Below are 24,641 nucleotides of genomic sequence, written 5' to 3' on the forward strand. Positions count from 1 at the left end.
TTGACTTACCTGTGTCCCCACTAAGCCTACCACACAACACCTGAGGAAATCCCACCCTCTTTAAAACAAATTTACATTACAAAAGGCACAAGATGCAACATCCTTTGCTTTCCTTCAGGGCCTTTCCTTCCCCTTACCCTCAGAAGTCACAGTAATAATGCTGGAGTACAATTCCAGTTCTGAGACTTACCTGAAGCAGTCTTGCCAGGGAACTTCATAGTTTAGTTTCCTCTCGGAATTTGACAAGAGCCATCTCAACTCTAAGAAAAGGCTTCACCTCTGATGCAACCTTTTATTACAGTTAGTGCTACTGTGACTGAATCTCCTCTTTTTGGTTCTGAGAAGCATGAAATACAATGGATGAGTCAGAGGACAGTCTCCATGGGCTTCTGGAAAACTTGAATTTACCCTTGGAATACAAAACATGGCTTCCTACAGAATCAAGACACCTATTACATGTCAGTTCTTTTCAGCTAGCTGCAAAGCATCATTCTAAACTGTTTGTTTCCACCCCTTTCATTACTGCTGCCCTTCCCACTGGGTTTACCGTGTGCAATAGTACCTGTTAAATTAAGCCTTCAATAACCTAGAGAAGTTACCTGGCTATTCATACTACAAATACTTCATCTGGTGTGCAAGTAAAACTCAATATATGCTGGTAACTTTTACTTTTGTTTTTAGGGTAGTTAACAGGACAGATACAGTAACGTGCTTAAACCTAAACCTTTTCCCACCTCTAAAACTATAGACTTTATAAACTGAACTTCAGTCTACTTTTCATCACTTACTGTAACCACCTTTCTTCCCCATGCTTTCTGTTAGTATTCAGTTATACAAAAAAATGCTAAAGACACATTTAAGTAGAAGGCATATCCCACAGCATTGAGCCTAAAGCTTAAATTAGTCTGCCTTTGAAAGCAAGCAAGCAAGTACTTCCAGCACAGATTAAGGCCAGAAACAGCATCTATTTATCCTGCAGATATAACAAAGACTTAAAAACATCATAGTTGATATTCTTAAGTGCTTTATATTTATTATAAAGTATTAATAATTGAGTGTATGGAAAATGATTCTCTATACTAGAGAATAAAATGACAGCTTTTACAAGTTATGCTATACAGTACATGAAATGCTGCACATTTTTTCAGCTGCTTGAAACAGTATTTGCTATACAAGTGAAAGGGTAGACTTAGAAGTTTATTATTTATAATAATGTGTTAGAAAGCACAAACAAATAACACTCAAAATAAACAAGCTCCCAAAAATCCAAAGAAATCTTTAGATGACATTTACACAGATTATACTCAAGTTTCAATATACACATTATTGTTCCCCACAAGATGCTCCACTTTACTGAATTGCTGGAACATGATGAAAATTGAAGGTGCAAGAAACGCACCTCCCAAGCCACCTAAGCATTGGAGAGGCAGAACAGCAATTTCCTGAAGTGTTCTCCACAGTCTTTGGCTTTACTATTTCTTACAGCCATATACTGTGGCAACACAAGAAGAAAGATGGGCTCCAATTACAAGTATTGCCAATCCCAATCCAGTTATCTGGGGAGTTGCTAGAGCAATTCAAGGCACTCTTCCCAGTGCTGCCAGCCCACAGAACCCCCTGTGCAGGACACAGCATTTTAAGAGACAACCAGGCTGGGCTAAAGCATGTTCTTGAAGGACATGGAATGAACAGTTCAAGACAAACTCCTTCAGAATGTCCAGTTCAAAGTTCATTCATACTTCACAGGCACACCAGCTTAAGAGAAACATTCATGTATATGTAGGTAACACTTTAAAGCATACTGCTTCAATGTGTTTAGTTGCTTTATGGTTAAAGTGGTGTAACAGATCAGCAGCTTTGAAGATAGTGTTCATGGGGCATGTTGAACCTAATCTCACAGTAAGATTTTAAGCATACTTCACAGTTAAACAGTTGTCTCCTTCACTTCTCCTTCTCATTAAGAGGCAGTGTCTACAACGAATCATCTTTTACAACTGTTCTGCTTACAACATAAATCATAATGCCAACACCCCCCCCGAAAATGTACTCACAGTAACACTGTTTGTTCTGATGCACATGGTATTGACACGTAATTGTAAGCTTCTCCCATAATATAAAATACCTTCTAGATCAAAAAGGTTTAAAGATATTGCACTGTTGTATTTTACTTTTGCCTCCCAATCTCATTCCAAGTATTTACGAAACTGTAAACAAGTCATTTTTATACAGTCTTCAGTACTGTACACCTGCGTTCCAAGGAACTGGAATTCAGTGACACCTTCGTTAGAGATACAGTAGCCTAAGCACAGTTTAAGTTCTGTCCAGCTGCCCTTTTCGTACAGTAACCAACAGGCCACTCCTCCCACATTCACACCTTCAGCTTCTTCTTCTGATCAAAGTATGCATCAAATCTGGATAATGCATATTCCTGGAGAAATAAGGGACATTCAGTACTCAATACAGTAAACACTACTGAGTTTTCTTATTTGGGATAGGAAAGCATAATGAAGGTATTAACTGTGTTACCTTCCTAATCCATCATCTCAATGCATTAATTAGCTCTATCTGGGAAGGATAATCTCTCCCAGAGGCATTCTGGCCTCTTAAAATTTCCTCCAATCTTATTTCAACTCTAACACTATTAGCTGCTGCCAGCATGTCAGAAAAAAACAGGAACTAAAAAGGTCAGGATTTCACTAAGAAGGATGGCTTCTGCAACACTTCCCACAGGATATTCAATGTCCCTGGATGTTGTATCACTTTACAGTACACTAAACATGTATCAGGAGTTAGACTTATCCATTTCTCAAGCACAACAAGCTACCTGGCATTGATATTGTTGCACACCGAATATCAACATGTTGTTACACATGCACTTTGACTACTCAATTTCCAAATTCACATTTACTGTAAGCTAGCTTCCCTCTTGCATGGGATCCCTTACTGCAGAAGAATACTTCACTGCAAGGCATCATCCCACTGCAAGGCCTGACACATATGCAACAATGGGAAGAATTTCTGAAGTTTATGATCTTAGATGTTCTTTACATTCAGAAGGAAAGAGCACAAACTAGTAACACATTGATTTTAAGAAGTTTTACTCCACTTAGAAGATACTAGTTGCTGTGAGAAGCCATTTCATTTACTTTCTGATAATGTACCACAAGTATACATTTTTAGTTACATGAAACTATGATTAAATAACTTACCAGGTAACCAAACTCAATGGATGAGATCTTTGCTTGTATAATAGACCACAGACCCCAGAAGAAGTGCGATGCAAGGGCAAACCTGAAATTACAAGGCTATGTTTATTGAAATACCCAGATAAGTCACAACACCTTACTTCAATATCCTGTTAGAATAGCATTCCCTAGTTTGGGGATGTCCACACCTTTTCTTCAAGTATGACATTATAAAAATAATTCCATTAGCTTCCTGATGGAGTAGTATTTTGTTCACTCCACTAATACTGTACACCACATATCTAAAGATTACAGTAGACAGATTTTTCTTTACCACATATAAAGAGCTTAGAATCCCTCTTAGTGAAGTTTCTCCACTTAGTGAGGTATACAAGTATAGGTGTCACAGTGGAAGTTTCAAGATACCGTTGTGAAAGACAAGTTACCTGTTAACTTCTACCAACACTTCTTCTTCTAGTTTGGACTTCTCTTCATTGCTCAGATTTTCAAAGCCATCATGGAATGCAGACAAGTAACTGGAGATAAAATGAAGCTGGAAGGCAAGTAAACAAAGTTACAACTCTGTCTCAAGACATATTTGCTTCTTTCAGAACTAGGCAGGCCTTTTAATAAGTTGTCATTTATTTTTTCCAAAAACATCAACAGTGCTGGAGTTAGCTTTAAGATTAATGGTGGTTCTACTAATTGCTCAGAAGCCTGGTTTAAGAAAAGCCATAATATTAGGACATTTTACTACTGCCAACTACTTTCACACCCGCAGTCTACAACTACGGGACTTTTTGTGGTGGATAGCTACATGACACACAGTAAATAGTCTATCCTGAACAGCTATTATGAAGTTTCTATGATTTTTAAAGCAAAGGTAGTCAGGATTACAGAAAGCGTTGTATTTAAGGAAGTCCTAGAGGAAAGGTCTTGGGACAGAGTAAGCCCAAAACAGAACTGAAAAAGAGAATTAAGATATGAAGACTGTGGGCACTGGCATTTTATTAATGGTGTCTTATATGCCTACCTGTTGCTTCTTTGAAGGATATTTAAGAACACTAGCTTTGAAGAATGGGTACTTCTCATACGTGTAATCATACATCCATTCACAGAAGTGATTTCCAATGTCAAATCCTCTGAAAAAGAGACAAAGACTGAGTACCTCAATATTTGCATACTGGCAATCTGTTTTTGCTTAAGCAAACCTAAAATCAAGTTTAAAAGCACAAGGGTACTTAGAACTTACTGAAGTTTTGCTAAAGGAGGTAGAGAATTGATGATTAGAACACAACTTTTTTGCAAGTTATTAAAATCGATTAGTAAAGACAGGCAATTAAGAATGAAAGCTACTAGCTACATGAAAATACTACAGTTTGCTACCAAGATTTATACCAATGGAGACAGTTAAAATACTTGAGTATGCACTACATCTCAGCACAAAGTCATATGCATCTCTAATGTTAGCATTATTGCAGGCAAGAGGTCGAAGTATTTAACATATCCCACTTTTACATTATTGGAGTTCAGGGTTCCATTATGTTCCAGCTATGCTAATGTTTAATGATCCCAATGACTCCACACACTTAGGTCATCCTTAAACACAGGTACTAGATGACTGAGGTAATAACAGATAGCATTTTGTGTAACCGTGTAGTGAAAAACCTAGGATTACTCTCATCTGCACATGAGAAAGCCATTTGAAAGGACTGAAGAAAAAATGCAAAGCAAACCTGCCCTACATACATATGGACACACACAACCTACCATTTTCCTCATCTCCCCACTAGAAAGAAATTTTGACATGCAAGCAAGAAGCCATTTGTGCACAAACAGGCCCTCTAAATCTGGACAACCAATGAGCTCCAACAGCTTTGGCTCTGCTGTATGCCTATACTCAACGCCATCGGGACCAGAGGCGTTTTGACTAGTTATGTTTGCTGTCCACCACTAATAGAGCAGAACACAATTCACTAGAATAGACAGACAATCAGCAGTACAGCACTTGCTCTCACTGTATCATGTAGAAAGTAACACACCTTCCTGCTGAATAGAAAATAGTGATTTACCGGTAATTATAGCTGCTGTATTCAAAGTCAATGAGCATCAGCTTTTGGTTTTCTGAATTCTCTCTGCCTTCCAGAAGCAAGACATTACCTGAAAATTTTAAGATAATACAGCTTATTCAATAAAGTCACAGGAAAATTACAGAAAAGCAATACCCTATCTTAAGAAACATCGCTCAGCTAATCCCAGTTATCCCTTAGATCTGCGCAGCAGAACGATAGGAAAAGCCAAGTTGCACTGGCTGTATACCAGCTCATTGAGATATATACTATGAACCTTGTAAAGCTGAAAGCAAGAAAGTTTTCTTCTGTACAGGTAGAGATAGATTTGTTCTCCCAAGGGTCCTGCTTCTCCAGTGTTTAGCTTGCAGCTAAGTCAGGTGACACTGTCAGCCTCAGCAGCCCTTCCTGCATTGTTTCTTTCCACAGCTTGAGATCTAAATTATGCAGCATCTGTCATACCTGCATAGCCCTATCATTGATCACACAACACTTGGGACAGGAATTGCTTTTCAGCAGCTTGAAAGCCAGACTGATCACTTTGCTATTCCAATATGTGCCACAACCAGTACCTATAGAAAAGCTCAACCTGTTCCTTTATAACAGGGAGATTGCTTTATCTGATCACGTATATTGCAGACAGCTAAGAAAGGTATGGTCTTAACAGAAAACACCCAAGGCTCCAATCATCAACTGACCTGTACTAACAGAACATGTGTACATGCTTGGCCTAATCCAGTTATGATACTAGACCTTCTCTTAATGAGCCAGAAGGACTGTTGAAGCCAATGTACTTTGCTTTGCAAGTGTTGCACACTGGGCGTGCACAGGCTGCTGTTTCAGGTCAGCTGCCAGAGCAGTACCTTGATAACATGACTACCTCTCAGAAAGCAAACAGGTGACCACAGCTTAATAATATATCATTGAACAAGGTCATGAAATATTAGCAGCTTACCTTCTTGACAGTCATTGTGGCAAAATACGACTGGTGATGAAGTAGCTTCCAGCATAGCTCTAGAAAACAGCAATATAGCATCTTTTAAGTAACAAATCACTAAGTCCAGCTCCACTTCCAAGTAAAGAATGTATTTTGTTGTAAGAATTTAAAGCGCTATTCATTTCTAGCAAGACCCTATTTTCTCAATTAGGAGGCCAAGATCGATCAGGACAATGAAGTTTGACTTCACTGATCAGCAAGTCAGATCAGCAATTGATCGTATCAGTTTGTAGTCATATGAGACTCAGTTTGGTTAGAACCAAAAGCAATCCCCAACTTGTAAAGTAAAACGAATATAGGGTATTATACTGTATAATGTATTTGAACAAGTATACAAATTCATACTGAAACTCTGCAAATTGGAAGATAGTGGTAGACAAAATAAGCCTACCTTAGATTTTTCATTTCCTGGGGGAGATTGTAACTGAGGAGTTTGTTCAGTTTTCTAGTTCTGGATTCTCTGGTAAATTTAATCCTCAGCACTTGATTTAGATATCTGGTAAAAACAGAGACAATAGTACAGCATTTGTGACAATAAGTACATTAGTCCTCCCATACTAAGATACCATTTAAACTAAAAACAAGAAAGTTTAAAACAAGAGTTACTAATGAAAATGTTACTATTCTTCAAGGTAATTTAAGTTCTTCAAGTAACTATGAAACAGTTTCTGGGTACAGTGAGAGCTTGTGCTCTCAGGCATTCAGGAAGAATTATCTGCTTTTCAAAATTACAACAGGTCACCTTTTTTCCATACTTTGAAGTATTGCATAACTTACTTTTCCATCGTTCCAAAAAGCCACTTAGGTTCTTTATTAAATGGCATTTTCATGCCATGAAATCTAGCCATCTTCTCAGCTATTTCAGCAGATATGTCAGGTAAGCTTAGCTCTTCAGTACTTAGTTTCCTGCTCTGTAATGAAATATAGTATTCTTGAAATACAGTTAATTAATTAATTACAAAAGTATGATTAATTACAAACACTAGCATGAGTCTCTATATAGTATAGTATAAAATACTAGCATAGTACTCAAAGAATACACTTTTTTCATCCCAAATGAACTTACAAAATTGCTGTCTTTGGAAAAGCCAAGTTAGCCAGCCTAGCTGACTTATGACTTCATCAATTCTCTTCTAAATCAAGACCTGGGAAACATCACATCTCACACTAAGAATATCTTCAAAGTAGATTGGGTATAAATATTTAAGAACATCAAAACCATCTGCTCTTGTTGCTGTTAAAGGGAAGTGTTACTCCATAGCTTCCAATGCTATGTTTGGTATTTAACAGGCTTTTTATCTTCATTTATTAGTCTCTGCTACAGCTGAAGAGTTTTTAGATATCTCTCCTTGGCAAGAGCTATAATTGGGCTCTCCAACACCCACTATAACTATATCAAATTACAGCTAGCAATTACTACAGGCTGCCAAGTATTCCATTCCCACATCCCTGCTTTTCTGGGCAGCCCAGAGACCTTCTTGTCATGATCAATTAAAACAGCCACCAGCAGCCCACTAACTAATCATGAACAGGACTTACGGGAATGAATTCCTCCAGTCGCCCTTGTGGAAAGATTCCATACAGCTTTGGGCCAAGAGCTCTCTCTGCAAGAATGGCAAACATAACACTTTCCAGAACCATGGCTTCTGCCCCCTACAAAAAAAATTAAAGCATTAGTTGGTGCTTGCACAGAAATGAACTTAGGTGTGCACAATAGCTAAACTGCTACAAAGTGAGAAATTCTAGGGTTAGCTTTAAAAAGAAGACTCAACATTTTACTAACCAAAGTTTCTTGACTATTAACAACTCATGGTTAGCATAGGAGCAATACAAATATTTTACTTTCAAGTTAAAGCTGGGAAGGAAAATCTGTATTACTTAACAAGTACTGTTGGTGGGCCAGGTCAAAGGAAAACTATGCAAAAACCAAAACACACTCTCTTCCCTAACCTGTGGGAACTCCACAGATTCATTTCCTGAAGGAGTTTATCCTACTGAAGCACAGAACAGGAACTATAAATATTATCCCTGGCTATTTTAACATACTCTGGAACACTGCCCCACAAAAGGACATTTTAACTATGCAAGTGAATGAAGTGAACGACTGAACTAACTGGTTTTTCACTTAGAAGAATGACTTAGGATTTGTTTCTGTTAAGCTTATTTTAGGTCTTCTCTCCTTTTTTTTCTCTCCCCCCAAAGAGATAATAATTTAAACTCCTGCTAAGGAGCATGTGTGTGTGAATAAACATTCTTCCTCTTCTACCTCGAAACATACCTCAAGTTTCAATAACTTCAAGGTTTTCCTTACATCAATAAACTCAGTCCATAACAATCACAAGCAGACAGCTTTTTAATATAACTGTTTAAAAATTAGTAGAAATTTTAACTGTATTTTCAAGACATTTTTCACATCACTGAATTATAGCTTTCTTGATGGGTAAGATTAGCTGTAAGTAAACACAGAAGCCACAGTATAAATCACAACTTCCATCAATTATGTTAACCAGAATCCAGCTGTACTCAAATCCTAGAGGTCTGCTAAGCCTTTCCCTACTTTTGAGCCACTCAAAGTCTGACCCATGACACTTAAGAGCACAAAATTAAGAAAGCTCTCAGATATTTTGGACTACAGAGCCTTTTGCATTACTGTAGTTACTGCAGTCTCAGACAGTAAATAACTCTTTCTATAGAAGTTCCACTCCTGAGTACACTCCAGGCAGTTCTGTTGATAAATTATTTTTATTACTGGCCCACACTATTATTCTGGCATCTTCTCAAGAAATTCTAGCATTTCATATTGAAGTGTAGGAAAGACTCACGTAACTATGTTCTGAAGTATAATGTCAATGAAGAGTCACCAAGAATATTGAGAGTTTATGATTTGCATATGAATGTATTGCATCCATGTCCTCCACTGTTTTTCCATCTCAATTCCTCAAAGCAGAACTAATGCACCAAAAATATGTACTTTTAATCATTTCACATGTCCTCACCACCACAGATCTGAATTCTTCAGTTCTGAAGCCTAATGCCAAGCAGCAAAAAGCAAATTAGAAACAGGTTACTGAATGTCTACTCCATTATTAATCGATATTGAATTTGTCCGTGCCTGGTACAACACCAGGGTGTTTTAAAAGTCTGATTACAGCAATCCTGTTGGCTGTTCCCATTAAGATGTCAGTTCCTTGTTTTCACATCTTACTGAAAAAAGAACTCATGATACTTGGATAACAGCAAGTGCCAAAGAAATGTTCTTCATTAATGCTTAATGCATCAGAAGTGAGAAACAGAAATAGTGAAATCTCCAATTACTCAACAGTGCACTTCTGGGTTACTTCTGCCACATGTCTGCCTAGCCCTAGTCTTTTAAGACATGCTTAAAAATTTAGAACCTTCAGGTAATCCACAACTACACGATTGCAAGTTTGTAAACTTCTGTATCAGCAGTGTTAACAAGGGTGGCTGCATCTCTCCATGAAAGATCTGCTTCAAGATTAAAAAGTACGGGTAAATATTATCTAAAAGCAGCAGTATAAGAATATTCTGGTGCCTGTCTCTTAAAAGACAAAAAAGTTTAGAGCACCAGAAGAACTTCCTCTACTGTAACAGAATGGTCACTTGAGAAGAAGTCCAATGAGAGCTCTAGAATAATACCATCGTATCTCAGGCACAAAGGCTTCTCCTCCATAACACCTGATGGACCTTTTACCAAGTCTCCACTACACACACTACTGTCAAGTATAGGTGTGGAAATAAACGACTAAAGGACATTAGAAAATTCTACAGCATACTTCATATGGACACTGAACAAATCTAGGTATCTAAGCCTTCAGTTAAATGTTCACCTGATGACTTTTTTAAAGGATCAAGCATTATAACTAAGTAAATTATGTATCTCAATGCCTTCAAATACTTTACAATATACTTATGCTGGCAAGACAACAACCTGTTGTTTTAAGCTCTGAAGCTCTCAATTTTAATCAGTTTCAAACTGATGTAACCATAAGCACTTGTATTTAAAACAAGCTTCTGGAGAAGATTTGACCACTCACACTTTTAAGTGAATACTTAGAGCTGAATGTTGCATTTCAAACTTAAGAATTATAAACACTCTTTACAAGACTTTTCCCGTACACAACTCCCAGTCAGGCAAGAAGAGATCAAAAGCCTTTCTATACGTTAGTTGGAACTGAAGCTTCTGCTTTATTCTTGCTTCAAGAAAAAGCTCACTATAAAACACACAAAATAGTAATATTTTGAGGAAAATTACCCCTAACTATAGCAAAACCAAGGTAAAACATAGACAATCCCTGTTAAAAGACCTTATGAGCTGACAGAAGACTAACCCATCTCTAGTCACAGTTGTCAAACACCAGGCAGCTCAGAACAGCTACAATGCTTTTCCTAGTGATCCAGAACACTTTGGAATTACCCAGAGGCTTTTCTTCTCTCCGAAGAATGACATTAACTCCTCTGATCAAACCTACCTACAGTTTTTACCTAGACTCAAGAAAATTAACAAATCCATCCTGACAGGAATTCTTGAGTACACTAATCCAACAGTGAAGTTCCAGCACTATGAGATTAATAGCAGAAAACAATAACACACCAGCACAGAATCACTATTTTCAGGCAACAAATGAAGACAGTTCTGAAGTTCAAAGCTTCACTTCCTGTACTGCAAAACTTCTTATGAGCTGCTGGCACCAGGGTGGGGCTTGTTTGGATTTTTGTTTTCTTTTATAACTTTAGGAATTTTTTTACTGGATTTGGGTGGGGGAGAAATCAACCCACCTCCATTTTTTAATCTCTGAAGAAAACTGAGGAATCAAACCAGTACATTTTTCAGTTCAGTCTTGGTTCAACTGACTGAAGCTGTTCCAGTAAACTTAACTGGAAGTTCAACAAAACTTCAAAAGCAGTCATTCAACAACAAAAATTTTAAAACCAGTTTCAACTCACTACAAAAAAACCCAAATGTTTGAACTGTTTCAGATGGCATTCCCAGAAGGCAGAAAATACAAGGGGAGAAAAGCAGCACTTATCAAACAAATAAAAGGTACTTCTCCCTAATCACTGCCAAAACCATTACAGAGCTGAAAAATGATAGCAGTACATAATAAGCAAAGCATCTGGCTAACATGCTGCAATGTTATCCCTTACCGAAAAAAATACGGCCAGGGTAGAAATCTAAATTACCAAATTCTGTTCAGATGACTTTATGAAAAATTACACTCAGCTAAACATTATGCTTCATGAGCAGAAATGGTTCCAAATGCAAGAACTTTAAAGTTTGCAGAACACATATGATCCAAGCACAATGCTAATCAGAAACACCTTGTGTTCAAGAAGTTCCCTGCAGCTCCATATACTTTCCTCAGAAGAGTTCATCAATCTATTATAAAATAGGGATTAGGTAAAGCAAGGTACTGATCTTCCTCTACTAAAGAAAGAAGAGCCTAGTATTATCAGCTGTACCGATACCAATGTTAGAAATGGTAAGAAGCCATTTTGGGTAGAATTGGGGGGAGGGTATTTCTTGTTAATGTGGGATGCTTAAATCTTTCCAAACCATGTACAGACACATTATAATGTTACCTCTACGAGCAAATAGATTTCTTTTTCTTCATTACTGTTTACATTTCTAGAAACACAGCCCAGACAGCAGGTGGAATAACTACTGGTTTAGAACAAGCAGGATCACCACATTTCTCTATCATCTAGAATATTCTGTGAAATAAGCAAATTTAATTACTTACTTGCAAGTCATTTTCCTTCTGAGACTGTACAGACTCTCCTTTATTACAGGACCTCTATGAATGAGAAAAAGCAAACACAATGAGAAGATGAAATTTAACATGATTAACCTGCAACCACCAGAACAAAGGGAGTAGAAGTGTCAGCTACAGTTAACTAGATGTCTCAACACTGTCTTGATCTGTGACAGCTACAGCACTAGTATCCATCTGACCTCTGCCCACCACACTATTCCAACAATTCCAAAATCTTGCAAAAGGATGTGCCACTGAGACCAAGCCATTCCTGTAAATAGCCTGAGACCTGATGCTCAGGTATGTTTTTATTGTTTCCCAGTATTTCAAAACAAGATTTCAATGTATCATAAGCTTAGAGGAACATTTTTAATTAAGAGAAAATTAAGTCTCTCTGCATGACAGCTGGGATGGTAATTCTTCTTGCAGCTAAAGCACTTAAGAGATGTATTACAGAGATTGCATAGAAGCCTTAGAAGGATTATTAGAAGAGGCATGTTATGAAGCTTGCAAAACACTTGCTTTTTTCTATTACCTTATTTTCCAAATTTCTTGTGACTAGAATTTCCTTATTTACAGTACGCTGTCTAGGATATATGTACAATGTACCACTGGCTGTGCAAATCCAAGATTTTTCTTCAAATGAACTGCCCACGTAAACTAAAGAAGACTCAGTAAGAACTGCAGTATATTAGCAAAACTTTAACAAATTCCATGCATAATGTATTGTGCTAGGATTGTTAACAGTCATTATAAAGCAGTTTCAGAGTATCAAACCATACCCTCAGCAACTGAACCCTCAATGGCACATGCTTTTAATAGAGCTGCACATTTAAAATTCAAGATGTAATAAAAACCTTGTCCTTTAAAGGGCTTGAAAGTAAGGAGAAGAGAAAGCAAATATTTGCTTAGAATTAGTGACAGTTTGTGGCTGCTATTTATGTTGCAATTCCACCGTTGACTGTTTAAACCAGACTAGCTTTAGAGGCCCATAAAGGTAGCCTGCATCTTCACCTTCTGAACAAAAAAACCATTTGATTCATAGAACCGTGTGCATACCTTTCTGTTCCAAAGCTCTATGTCCAAAACAAGGGTGGAAATATGAACTTAATGGAATACAGTTAAGCAACACCAGCTGCCTTAAGTACAATACAACAAGCTAATGATTTACACAAGCTATGCAGTTACAGTATTTCAGAAGCTATAGAAGAAGTAAGTATAGTTAACATGAATCGATGGTCTTTCAGCAAGTACTTCCCATTCCACTAGGATAATAAGTTTAAAACAAGACAATATGAAAACTACTATTAGTTTATATTCCTTTCAAGGAAATTAAAGTCAAAACATAATCACTAAAGCTAAATGCATAACTACTCAATAGCATTAAGTCATTTACAGAGGGCTTCTCTGAACAAGCATGTCCTACATCAATACCACTCTTGCATCTTACAGATTTTTCTTGAACAGTCAGAAAGTTACTCACCATCCAGGAGTCTTTCCTGATTAATGGTGCTCTCAGAATGGTTCAGTTCATCAGAAGGTAAGCAGATTAGGCTTTTCCCTAGAACCTGAATTGGCATCCACTTTCCAGAAGTCATACTGTATAAAGAGCTAGCCAGTTCTAAGAGTCCACCTCAAATTAGTGTTGGAGATAGCCTAATGGCATCTACTGTGCCATTAGAAAGAGACAGTTAGGGATGTGTACTGCAGAGTCATCAGAAAAGGAGACTTCTGCAGCATCCCTTCCTCTTTTCTGTTCCCTCAGCATGGAGCATTAGTGTCCACAGGAGAATGAACACAAAGTAATTTGTAAATAACTTGCAAATATGAATGGGAGCTTGGAGAGGATCAGTCTTCACAAGTGGCCATGTACTCAGCCTAGAATTAGGAAAGTCTCCAGTACATGTGGTGAAGGAGAATGAAGTAAGTGGTATGCAATTTTATGTAACAGAAGTTTAAGAGTTTAACTCTAAGAGTTCAACAGATGTCAAAGTGGTAGGATTTGATTGTTTTCTGACTGCACAATCACCTATGAGAACAGTGGTTCAAAGTGAAACATCTCATACCATGAAGTATTTGATCTACATATTTAGCTCGTGTGTTCTTGGCTAAACCAACCACAACTTCAGTTTTTCCATAAACTCTAATAGCTCACTCCAACTTATGTCCAACTGTGGGAGCTATTTACTTCAACAGCAATGAGGAGATTTTAATTACCCAAATAAAGGAATGATTGAATAACTGCTGGCGGTTTTTAATCACTCTCTCTATATGGAAATATTAACTAGAAATGGACATGTGTTTTACATCTTTAATATTTCTTTAAATTTTGTTCAGTGCTTCTTTTATTGTGGGAAGGTTTATTCGCAAAGCAGATTAAGAAAGCTCACTACAGTTTTAGTGAGGACAGCTATATGCAGAGACAACAGAAGTTGTTATAGATTCTACTTTGTGATCATGTAAATTGATTTTAAAGCAGGAAGCTTCAGGTACAAGATGAAAGTCCTAGAATGGGAGTCATTGCACATTATCTGATCTGTGATCAGATGACCAGACAATGCTTATACATCTGGCAGTTTGACACAGAAAATCGAGTTCTTCATAATTTTCTCCCTAATGCCCCAAATTTATTTCCCTTGTATCTGGAAGATGAGTTCTGTATCAAAAATCCTAAGTGATGCTTGGCAGAACAATTCTGTATAGAGGAGAAACTTGCAACTTTTTTTCCCCCCCAAATAACTCTTAGCTCTGCCCACAAATGTAAATCTTGCATTATAACTCAATTTTTCTGAGTTTACTCAGCTTTAGTAGTTTAAGACTTCAAAATACTGCAACATTTTGATTTAGACAAACCCCTAGGAATTACAATACTGCAAGAAACTGCCTGAGAGGTTAGAGGCAACCTATGCAGGGGAAGCTTTTCTTAATTCTAGAAGCTGTTGGAAGACATTGATTTGAACTTCAGGGTATGGGAACACAAACAGTTTTAGATTCAGCAGTAACAATCTCTGCTTCTAAAATCTGCTGTTGATCACTGATCCCTGCCAGACCTGAAGACTAATTTGTTGAAGTCCTAGAATCTAGCATGTGAAGAATAATTCCCAGTTCAAGACCTACAAAAGCCACAAAGACATCTCTAATCCTCTTCATTTCAAGTTACCATTCTCTTATGAGGGAGCAGAGGAAAGGAAGGGGCAGTACTTTGATATTTTGTTATTGCTGTAAACATTCAGATGCACAGACAGTAGCTGGTGCTACTTAAGCCTTATTTTTAAACAATGAAATCCAGTACTAAAGAAAATGAAAGCTGTAGAGAATGCTCCAACTTCAGAGATCTCATACTATACCGTGAATCGTGTCTGTCACCTGGAAACCAGAGTGCTCTAGGCACGATCGCATGGGCAAGCCTGCAGCAGAGAACACATGCATATACAACTAAAGTGGTACATTACCCCCATAATACCCTTAACTCCACCCAACACAAATATATCCCCATAAGAGGTGCTTGGTTTCTTTCAAGCCGTCTGCCAGTGCCAGGGATTTGTAGTTACTCCATGCTACAAACAGACATGGACACCAACAACCACAGAAGACGTTGATAATTACAGTTACACAGCAGTCTGCATTTTATTTAGTTACAAAAAATAAAAGGCAGCAAGGCAGGTATGGAAAAAGATTTACCACAGAACTGTGGCAACCATTTATACTTATTTGGCATCTGCTCACGTAGAAATTGAGAGACCAGAGAGAAACATTACATATACTGGTTTGTTTTTCCTCATTTATATACAAGATTCTGTTTTGGCTGTCACAAAGTAACAGAGCCACAGTGAATCAGAGTTCAAGGTTCTTTTGACATGTGTAAGAAAATGGGAATCAATCCCCAAGTTACCTTTTGATAGGCGAACTTCAAAGAAATTCACCTTAATTTGAGCTTCTTTTTTTTGTTGATGCTATCTTGTGTTGAAATCCTATCAGCATTTCTAAGACATGGGAAGTTTTGGTTGTTCTGAGTTTAAGTAGAAACACTACAGTGATCTGCATATGAAATCCAATCTTAAACTCTGGACATTAAATGGCATATTGCTGGATAACCTTTTGTTTCAGTTAAAGACATTTTGTCATGAGGAAGTTTTACTTTCAATGCTCCCCTTTAAATTTAGCAACTAAGCTGGAGCAAGAATAAGTGAAGCAGAGTAAGACATTCCCTTTTTTCAATGTAGAACATATCTGCATTGTGCCTCAAACATTTGAGTTTTAATGTGGTTAGTACTTTAACCTGTCACAAGCACAAATACTTGCCTTAAAAAAAAAGTTCTGCTCAAGGATATACTCAAGAGAAGTCCTTGATTTTTAAACATCCATGCCAGTGCAACCATCCATAATAATGGCCGAGCCAGCTCAGTTCATCTCCCCCCAACTCCCCCCAAAACAGTCATGCACACAAAAAATTGGCTTAAACATATCAGCTATGACAGAGGAAGGCACAAAGCCTTCCCTGTGTGGCAGCTTTAGCCAACTGGCATGGTTTGTATTGGATGAGTTTCATGTACTGACATTTGTGTCTTCCAAGATTCATAATAAGCAAACTGGGGCTATTTTCAAACTGCAAAAAAGGTTCCTTTAAAAGGTGGCTCAAAGAATTATGGTGCCAGTGTCATTCATTCTTACCTTAGTATCAGGTATCTATTTTTCACTTCTATTCAAAATTTTAACTTAACCTCGTCTTCTATATATACAAGAATTTGGTGCAGATTGCTATAGATCTATAGTATTTACAGTAAAGGGATAACAAGAGCTGATATTATCACTATTTTGTGCTCTAATTTCAACAGAAAGTAAAATGGACGAGAGTTAAAACATGCTACAAAAGCTCAAACAAACAAGTGGTAACTACTAATACCCAGTGGCAGTTACAATTAAGTCATTGAGAATTAAGTCTCAATTAAGTCATTTTAGCGTAAAGTCTCAACACTCAAGCAGTGTCCCTCAATTTCTATAGGGCTTTAAACTTATGCAACATTACTAAAAAAATATCAAATTACTCCCTCTTAACAGGCTTGTCAGAAGATTCTGCTTATTGCCACCCAGAAATTCATAAGAATCCTAAGAGAGGTTTTCAAAATACCCCAATAAAACAGTTTGCTTATATTTTAACTTGCATTTAAGGTAGAGGGGCTGGAAGAGACAAATGTTTGTTGACAAAAATTGTGAACCTCAATGCAATCTGAAAGTTTTACCTTGGGACTTTCTCTGCTTACTTAACCTTTAGTGAACTGCACCAACAAGAGCAGTCATTTCACTGCCACTATGGAAATAAAGGAAGTTAGACATCTCAAAAGATCCTTCAACACCAAGAGTAGAAAGGTTAGAAAGTTATGAACACACTTTCAATTTTCAAACCGAATTAGTTCTGATTTTAGAGCCCAAAATTTTGTTTTGATTTCTTCAGTGGATAGGGGCACAGAAAAGGCAAGTTAAAAAAAACGTGAGGGAAGAGGGCAACCAAATTCTAGCCTACTTTACTTTTCCTTTGAAATATAAGGGAAAGGCCATATTTCTTCACAGCTCTTGGGCAACAGAAGTTCTACCACTACAGCAGTTTTACAGCCCACGTTCCTACTCAAGCCTTCTATATATTAAGTCAGCATTACATTAAAGCCATTAATAATTCTGAAAAAAATTCTTAGCATCAACCTTAGGAGTCATTTTGAAAACAAAGTTTTTCACCACCATTTTTTTCACTTTGTTTTTGGTTTCTCTTAAACTAAAGGAAAGACTATTTAAGCTTCAATTAACTTCTACACGCTTTTCTTGTTTAACAGTTTAACTTTCCCAACACACATACGGTGATGTAGCCAAGCATTTCACGCTATTTCAAACCACTGGAATCTTTTACATATTTCTGGTAAAGTTTGCTACCACGGGAAAGTTAACACCTCACATAGTATATTGAAAGAACACTTTAAAGCCAGTTAAGTGACAGTATCCAATGAGATTTTTTAATAGTAAGTTTGGTGAAGGCAGCAGAAGCAGGAAGAATGGGCCGAAATTTCAGGAACAGTCAATCTCCTGCAGATATTGGATCAGTTACTCAAAGCAAGTGACTGAGTACTGGAAAATATCAAATTAATGGATACTAAAACCAAACCCTCTAAGTCAAATAGAAACAATTGCCAACATCCAAATGTAATTTTATGAAGCTGCAGTTTTTCATAAGGTTAAACACTTATGTTATGATTATTTATTTACATATATAATCAAGTGTCTAGCAGAGATGGGTAAGAGAAGATCTGCTGTACAGTCCTACAGTAACAGCCTGTAAGCTTTAGAAGAGATCACCTTTACAAAATATTCTTGATTGTAAACCTTACAATTTGAAACAGATTTGCCAACTGCTTCTCTTAAGGTTTGACAAATTTCAATACTATTTACATTTTACTAACCAAATAAAAGAAAAGTAACATTAGAAGAGTTTGACAAACATCTGGTTAAGCTTCTATGCCAGCTACAAGGCATATCACACATTTAGGAAAGCATGTTTTGGAATGAGATGGCTGTACGGTATTGATGTTTGTGCTTCATTTTTATTCTAACACTATAGATCAGATTTTCCAGCAACACAATTACCCATGAGATCTAATAGAATGCTTGAGCACTGTACAAGTGTGACAAAAATTTCAACCTTAATCTCAGAGATTCCTAAATGCTACCAAGATTAAAATTAAGCAGTTTAGTCTCTTGTAATCTTGCTAGTTATGCCAAAGTCCTACTGTACAGAAGCAAACTTTAATAGCTTTTCTGAAACACCACAGTCCAAACTTAACACCATAAACAAAACATTACTGATCAAACGGACAGCAAATGAGCCTTCAGCTGATACACGCCAGTCAGGATCTGTATAGAAAGGAGCGTAAATTCTAGGCAATAACAAACTATGAAGAAAACTGCTTTAAGCTAGCAATCTACCCCACTACCACTGAAACACATTCCCAAAAGGATAAAGCAGCACACACTGGCAGTGTGTCACAAATTAAGATCTCCACACACATTACAATTAAGCTACAGAAACCCTCCCACTCCCAAAGCACTCTACGTACTCACCATCTGCAGAATTGCACCATATAAGCGCAGGAGAACTTTCCGTGGTTCATCTGCAACTGTCTCAATGGTATCTGGCAGCGAGCACTGAAACAGCATGTTGCTGAGGCCACCTCTATCAAGAGAAAGGTACGTTTATCAGCTAACTTGGATGAGCATACATGTTTCATTTCCTACGAATCAGAGATGCACTAATCATCCTTTTAGTATGATTAACTGACCAACTCTAACACGAGAAACAATTTCCCAACAGTACCAATAACTCATAACATACAAGGCTTCAATAAAAAAAATGGCAGCTTCATGCTTCTTAATGTATAGTTCACCAGCAATATTTATCGATCCAAACTACAGCTTGAGCTATGAACAAACTGACGTAAAATGCAACAGGCAATTAAGAGAAGATGTAGACTTTTGTTAACTTAATTATTTTCAGGACTTCTAGAAAGTGATGCTGGAGTCTTGTCAGATATACTTGGTTGCACAAACTAGCAAGAAGACAGCCAAATAAGCTTAAAACCATGCAGTGAGTATAAAACCCTAAGTTTGAATTAAGAGCTGGTATCACTGGCATGGCAGCTACAAAGATTAGCTACAAAGATTTAACCTGAATACCTGTGCTACAGCATTGCAGATTGAAGTCTTACTTATGCTATCATTCTTAGGGACTCATTTTCGGTTTTGAAATTTACAATTAAAGCAGTTCTTTATTTTAAAGGAATTGGTCATGTACTCATGACATGAGTCAAAACTAAAGTCACCCTCAGAATCTTATCAGGTAAGACACAAACTAGGGAGTCCTGTGCTTCAATCATTCAGGGGTCATACAAGCATGCTGGCTTTTCATATAATTACTGTTTCACAACAGTGTTCTTATAGGAAAAAGTGACAGCATTTGTTTTCTACAGGTTTATCAAGCTAGATAGATACTAGATTAGAGAAGCTAAGTTTCTTGATTTCTAGTAGCCCACTACGAACACCAGTCTACTCAACCCACATTTTCTTTACTACATTGCCTTTTTGCATCCTCTTTATTATCAATATATTCATTAAGAAGTTTTCAAATTTCCCTTCTGCAATAGATTTTCCCTATTACTTCTTCCTCTACTGTAAGAGGAAAAAGTACTGAAACTTCTAGTTTACTTGCAAAACAGAAATCCAAATCAGGTCTACTGAAAAAACTTGTCTGTCTCACCATTAAAGAAAGAACTTTCAAGAACAAATACAATCCAAATACAGCAGCTGGCAGTAAAAGGATGAGGTAGCACAGATTTAAAAAGTAAGTAATTTTACTTGTAGCATGCTACATAACTTACTGCAGTAACTCTAGAATTTAAATCTGTCATGTCGTCATTTCCTTCACAAAGTAATGCAGTTTTTTGTAACACCCAAACCCTACGTATTTAATATTACCTTGCAGTGAGCTTTGATTCCAGGAAGCCATGGCAGATGCAAAATGCAGTGGCTAAAATGCAGTTCTTAGTCCTAACCTGACACTCCTCTCAATGCTTTTTCAAATATTTTTCTGGGTTCTCTTACAACACAGTGGGGAAGTAGTAAAGAGCTTCTGGAGAAAAAGGCTACCAAGAAGTAGATGACCTGTATGTATTTACTGGGAGACGATACAGAGAAGAAGGGCTGGCCTACGTACCCAAAGTCAACAACTAAGAAGGAATAAAAAAATCTCAAGAAAATAAGGTGAAACAGCAGCTGCACAATATGCTCAAGAAAGAAGACAGAAGAGAACCAGGTGGCTTGGCAGGCATCCAAAAAAGGATGTTTAGAGACAAGAGGTATGAAGTAACTTTGAACCATGAAGGTGAACAGGTAGAAAAAACAGGCAGATGGAAAGGGTATCAAATGAAGAGCAAAGCCAGACTATTCAGATGCAATCAGAACATGGGCTAGTTATACCAACTACATTTCTGGCTTCATTTAAACTGCACTAGACAGTTTTTTTGAAAAACTTTTGCCACCTTTTCTAAGCCTCTGATGTAGACTTTGGTGAAAATATCAATACTTAAATAGAAGAACTAAACACATTGAAACCCACTTTACAAAAAATACCAGACTAGAGCTCATCAAAATCCTGTACAAACAGTACTTATTTGAAGTATGCTCAGCCCACATACGGTGCATGAAAGCCCAGAAACTCTTCTTTTTATACCTCTCCAGACAAATAGGAGTGTCTTACTGAGGCTAAACTCCATTAAACAGAAGTTTCACTATAGTTTTACGCACTCAAGACTTAAAGTTACCTCTAATCAAGGAAATCCATATAGGAGTCTAATAAAAGGTATTGTTCCTCCTGAAAGGTCAACAGACTCAGCAGCTTGTTTAAGGGTCAAAAGTATATCACTCATAATATCACTCATACAAATAAAGCTACCACTTAGTCTACTGCTACAAATTACTTAAAGGTAAGCCCTTCCAGAAGGGTCACCTATTTTCAAAGCTTCCCATTGCTTTCCCCAAATCACAGCCACAGCAGTTAGATGTGCTCAGATACTTGCATTCTGATTAGATGCGAATTTATTTTTTTGCTCTCAAACAATATGGACTGGATCCCTTCATCCCATGATACCAAGTACCTAACACGTGTTCACAAACGTGATTTGCACTAATGCAGTCAAAATGGCAACACTGACAGACACACTGGAGAATGCACACTGAGTGCTTGACTTTTGTGAAACTAGAATCAGCAAACCAATATGATGCCGCATTCTCCACAGATAAAAGTGGTGAAAAGACTTTTGCCAAAATAAATGCAACTGCTAATTAGCATGGTTTTACACATCATTCTTAAGTTTCAGCCCATCCTCTCTTCCTCCCAATCCAGAAACCATCAAGCCATTTTGAAGTGGTATCTCAGAGGGGAAGTTTTCAAGAAATGCAAGAATAGCTGTGCTAAAACCTAAGGCTTTAGAAAGTAAGTACTAAAGTCAGCAGTACCCACTAATAAGGATGAAAACAGAATTAAGCAAGTCAGATTACAGACATCTTACCATACTAGTCTACTGTCTAGGAACAGTATCAGCCTTCTAAAAATCTTCTCCATTCATAAACTTATTATGATCATGCCAAGTGAGGAGAAATGATCTAAAAATACAAATACTATCTGCACTGGCTTTTGATGAGTTGCTCATTTTTAATAAGGCTTTTAAAATACATTTAGAAATGAGCATGATGCATTTTGATTATACTTTTATATATCAGAGCTTTGTCAACAGTTTATGCTCTCTCAGCTAACTGGGGGTAGATTTGCCTGTATTTTGTGTACCAACAAAAGTAGAAACACTAGGAAAGCAAACTCAGGACTCGAGGGGAGAAGCTGACAACCATATCCTTTGCAACCATATGCGACTCTACGTTTGATCAGGTAGAATGATCAAGCACTAAGACACTTAGACAAGCAGTCTGTAAAAATGAAACTCTGAACTTACACTGGTTTAACAAGCATACAGGACCAGTGCAAAAAAGAGACTATAATTCCGCAAAGAAGGCAAGGATCTCAAACACATCACATATGGCTTCTAGAACATCCCCAATTTACATATTTCTGCTGCCAACGTGCTGAGTCACAAGTACTTGTAACTATATATGCTAAAAGATGAATCGCATCAGCGATACACCGCATTTCCCTCCGAACTTCTGAATTTCAGAGCGCTCAGGGCCACGCCAAAAAAGGCACTTTTTTCTCAGGAGAGAGCTCCGTACTCAGTGCAACGGTTTCTACCAGCTCCATCACTTTCACCGTCAAGGTGCGGGGCCCCTCACCCGGCTCAGGGCCGAGGCGCCGCCGCCGCGCTGCAGTACCAGCCGCCTTGCACCACCACCCTCTCCTGGGCGGAGGAGGGGTGGGGGGTGGGGGGTGGTGCTGACGCAACGAACCCAGGGCCTCCCGCCTCCCCCCGGGCGAGACCGCCCGCGCCGAGGCGGCGGGTCCAGCCGGCCTTGCGCCGCTGCCAGCCGCACCCCCCACGCCGGTGCGCGGAGCGGGGATGCCCGCGCCGTCCCAGAGTGAATGCGGGAGGCGGATGCGCAGTTGCTCGCCACGCGGCAGCGAGCGTGCTCTCCTCTGCCCAGAAAAGCAAATTTAGGAAGGATTTTTTTTTTTTAAACAAAGAAAGAAAATACAAGCGGGAGACCCTCAGCTCTCGCGCCAGGAAGCGGCTCGGACTCCCAGCGAGCAGCCGGCCCCGCCCCCTCCCCAGAGGGAACAACCACCCCCGCCCTCCTCAGCGCTGACCTGATGGGGCTGATGCGCAGCTGCTCCTCCCGCAGCCCCCGCCAGGCCCCGGGCAGGAACTCCTTGCACCATAGATACGCCTTGCGCCGCGTTCGGGGGTCAATCGGCGGCTCCTCCTCAGGTGGCGGCGGCAGCAGCAGCGCGGAAGGCGGGGTCGTGGCGCCCCCGCCTCTGCCCGCCGCGACGGGGTCTTTCCCCTCAGGGTCGGCGTGAGCTAGCGGCGAGGGGGGCTGCCCGGCGGCGGGGAGGACGCCGCCGCCCCCGCCGGAGCTGCAGCCGAGGAGGAGCCCGAGCGGGGAAGGGTCGGTCTCGCCGTTACAGAACTTGGTCTTCATAGCGTGAGGCGGGCGGGCGAGAGGGCGACGGCAGCGGGGAGGGGGCGCGGCGGCCGTTAGGACGAAGGGCGGGCGGGCGCGACAGCTCACGCGCTCTCGCTCTCTCACCTCGCGTGCGTCCTTCCGCCCTCAGCGCCAGCGGCGAGTGAGCCGGGGGCTCGGTCCCGGCCCCCCCTTTTATAGGCTGCGCGGCACGCGGGCCCGCTCGCCTCACGCTTCTCCCCTCTGTCCTGATTGGCTCACGGCCGCCGGCTGCGGCCTGGAGCGGGGGCGGGGAGGGGGAGAAGCTGCGAGCGAGCGCGAGGAGCGCGCGCGCCTTCTCCCAGCTCCCGGAGCGCCTGGTGATTGGTGCGCGAAGGAGCACGACGCGCTGGCTCGCGCCGTCGCGGCCGCCCCTGTGCGCGAGGGGCGGGCGCGGAGCACGCCGATTGGCCGTTGTCCGGGTGACTGGCGCGCGCAGCTCGGGGTGGGGGGCGCAGCGGAAGGTGACCCCGCCCCCCGCTCCCCACGGCGGTGGCGGCGCGGTCGCCGGCCCCGGCCCCCGCCCCCTGCCTGCGGGCCCGCCCCGTTAGATCCCCTCGGGCCCCGCTTCCCCTTCCCGCCGGGCTCAGCCCTGCCCCCGCCGCCTCCGGGCGCCGCTCTGTGCCTGCCGCTGAGGGCCGGGCCCCGCACCTGCCGCTCCCCCTCGGCCCGGCGGCCGCCGCTCAAGCCTGAGGAGGAGTTAACGGGGGAGGTTTAGGCCGCGGCGGGGGCTCGACCGGGGTGGGGGGCTGAGCCGGAGGGGAGCACTGAGCACAGAGGGAGGCAGCTGGCCGGGGCAGGGCGTGGGTCACCTCACGGCGTGCTGTGCGGCGGAGCTGCCTTCGTCGCGTCTTTGGTTATACGGTGTTGAATTGGGCTGGTTCCCTCGGGGCCGGCCGTGCCAAGGCCT

The 24,641-nt window shown here is 40.0% G+C and overlaps 1 protein-coding gene across 2 annotated transcripts; it reads right to left on the minus strand.

Moving 5' to 3' along the window:
- Positions 1-1,184: 1,184 nt before the first annotated feature.
- Positions 1,185-24,014, minus strand: CHKA (choline kinase alpha). 2 transcript variants are annotated; one of them, XM_087745891.1, is made up of 12 exons: positions 23,819-24,014; positions 19,130-19,241; positions 12,014-12,067; positions 7,791-7,904; positions 7,029-7,162; positions 6,643-6,747; positions 6,210-6,268; positions 5,258-5,345; positions 4,219-4,327; positions 3,632-3,738; positions 3,210-3,291; positions 1,185-2,428 (listed from the first exon to the last, which is right to left on the minus strand). In XM_087745891.1, exons 2-12 carry the CDS (start codon positions 19,223-19,225, stop codon positions 2,369-2,371), a joined length of 1,008 nt encoding a protein of 335 aa, XP_087602017.1. In that variant the 5' UTR covers positions 19,226-19,241; positions 23,819-24,014; the 3' UTR covers positions 1,185-2,368. The 2 variants fall into 2 exon arrangements, with proteins under 2 accessions (XP_087602017.1, XP_087602015.1); XM_087745889.1 differs by having other exon boundaries at positions 23,376-24,014.
- Positions 24,015-24,641: the final 627 nt, after the last annotated feature.

Source organism: Nipponia nippon, unplaced genomic scaffold (assembly GCF_047370975.1).
Source record: "Nipponia nippon isolate SJK-2023a ecotype South Korea unplaced genomic scaffold, ASM4737097v1 scaffold_10, whole genome shotgun sequence".
Classification (NCBI taxonomy): domain Eukaryota; kingdom Metazoa; phylum Chordata; class Aves; order Pelecaniformes; family Threskiornithidae; genus Nipponia; species Nipponia nippon.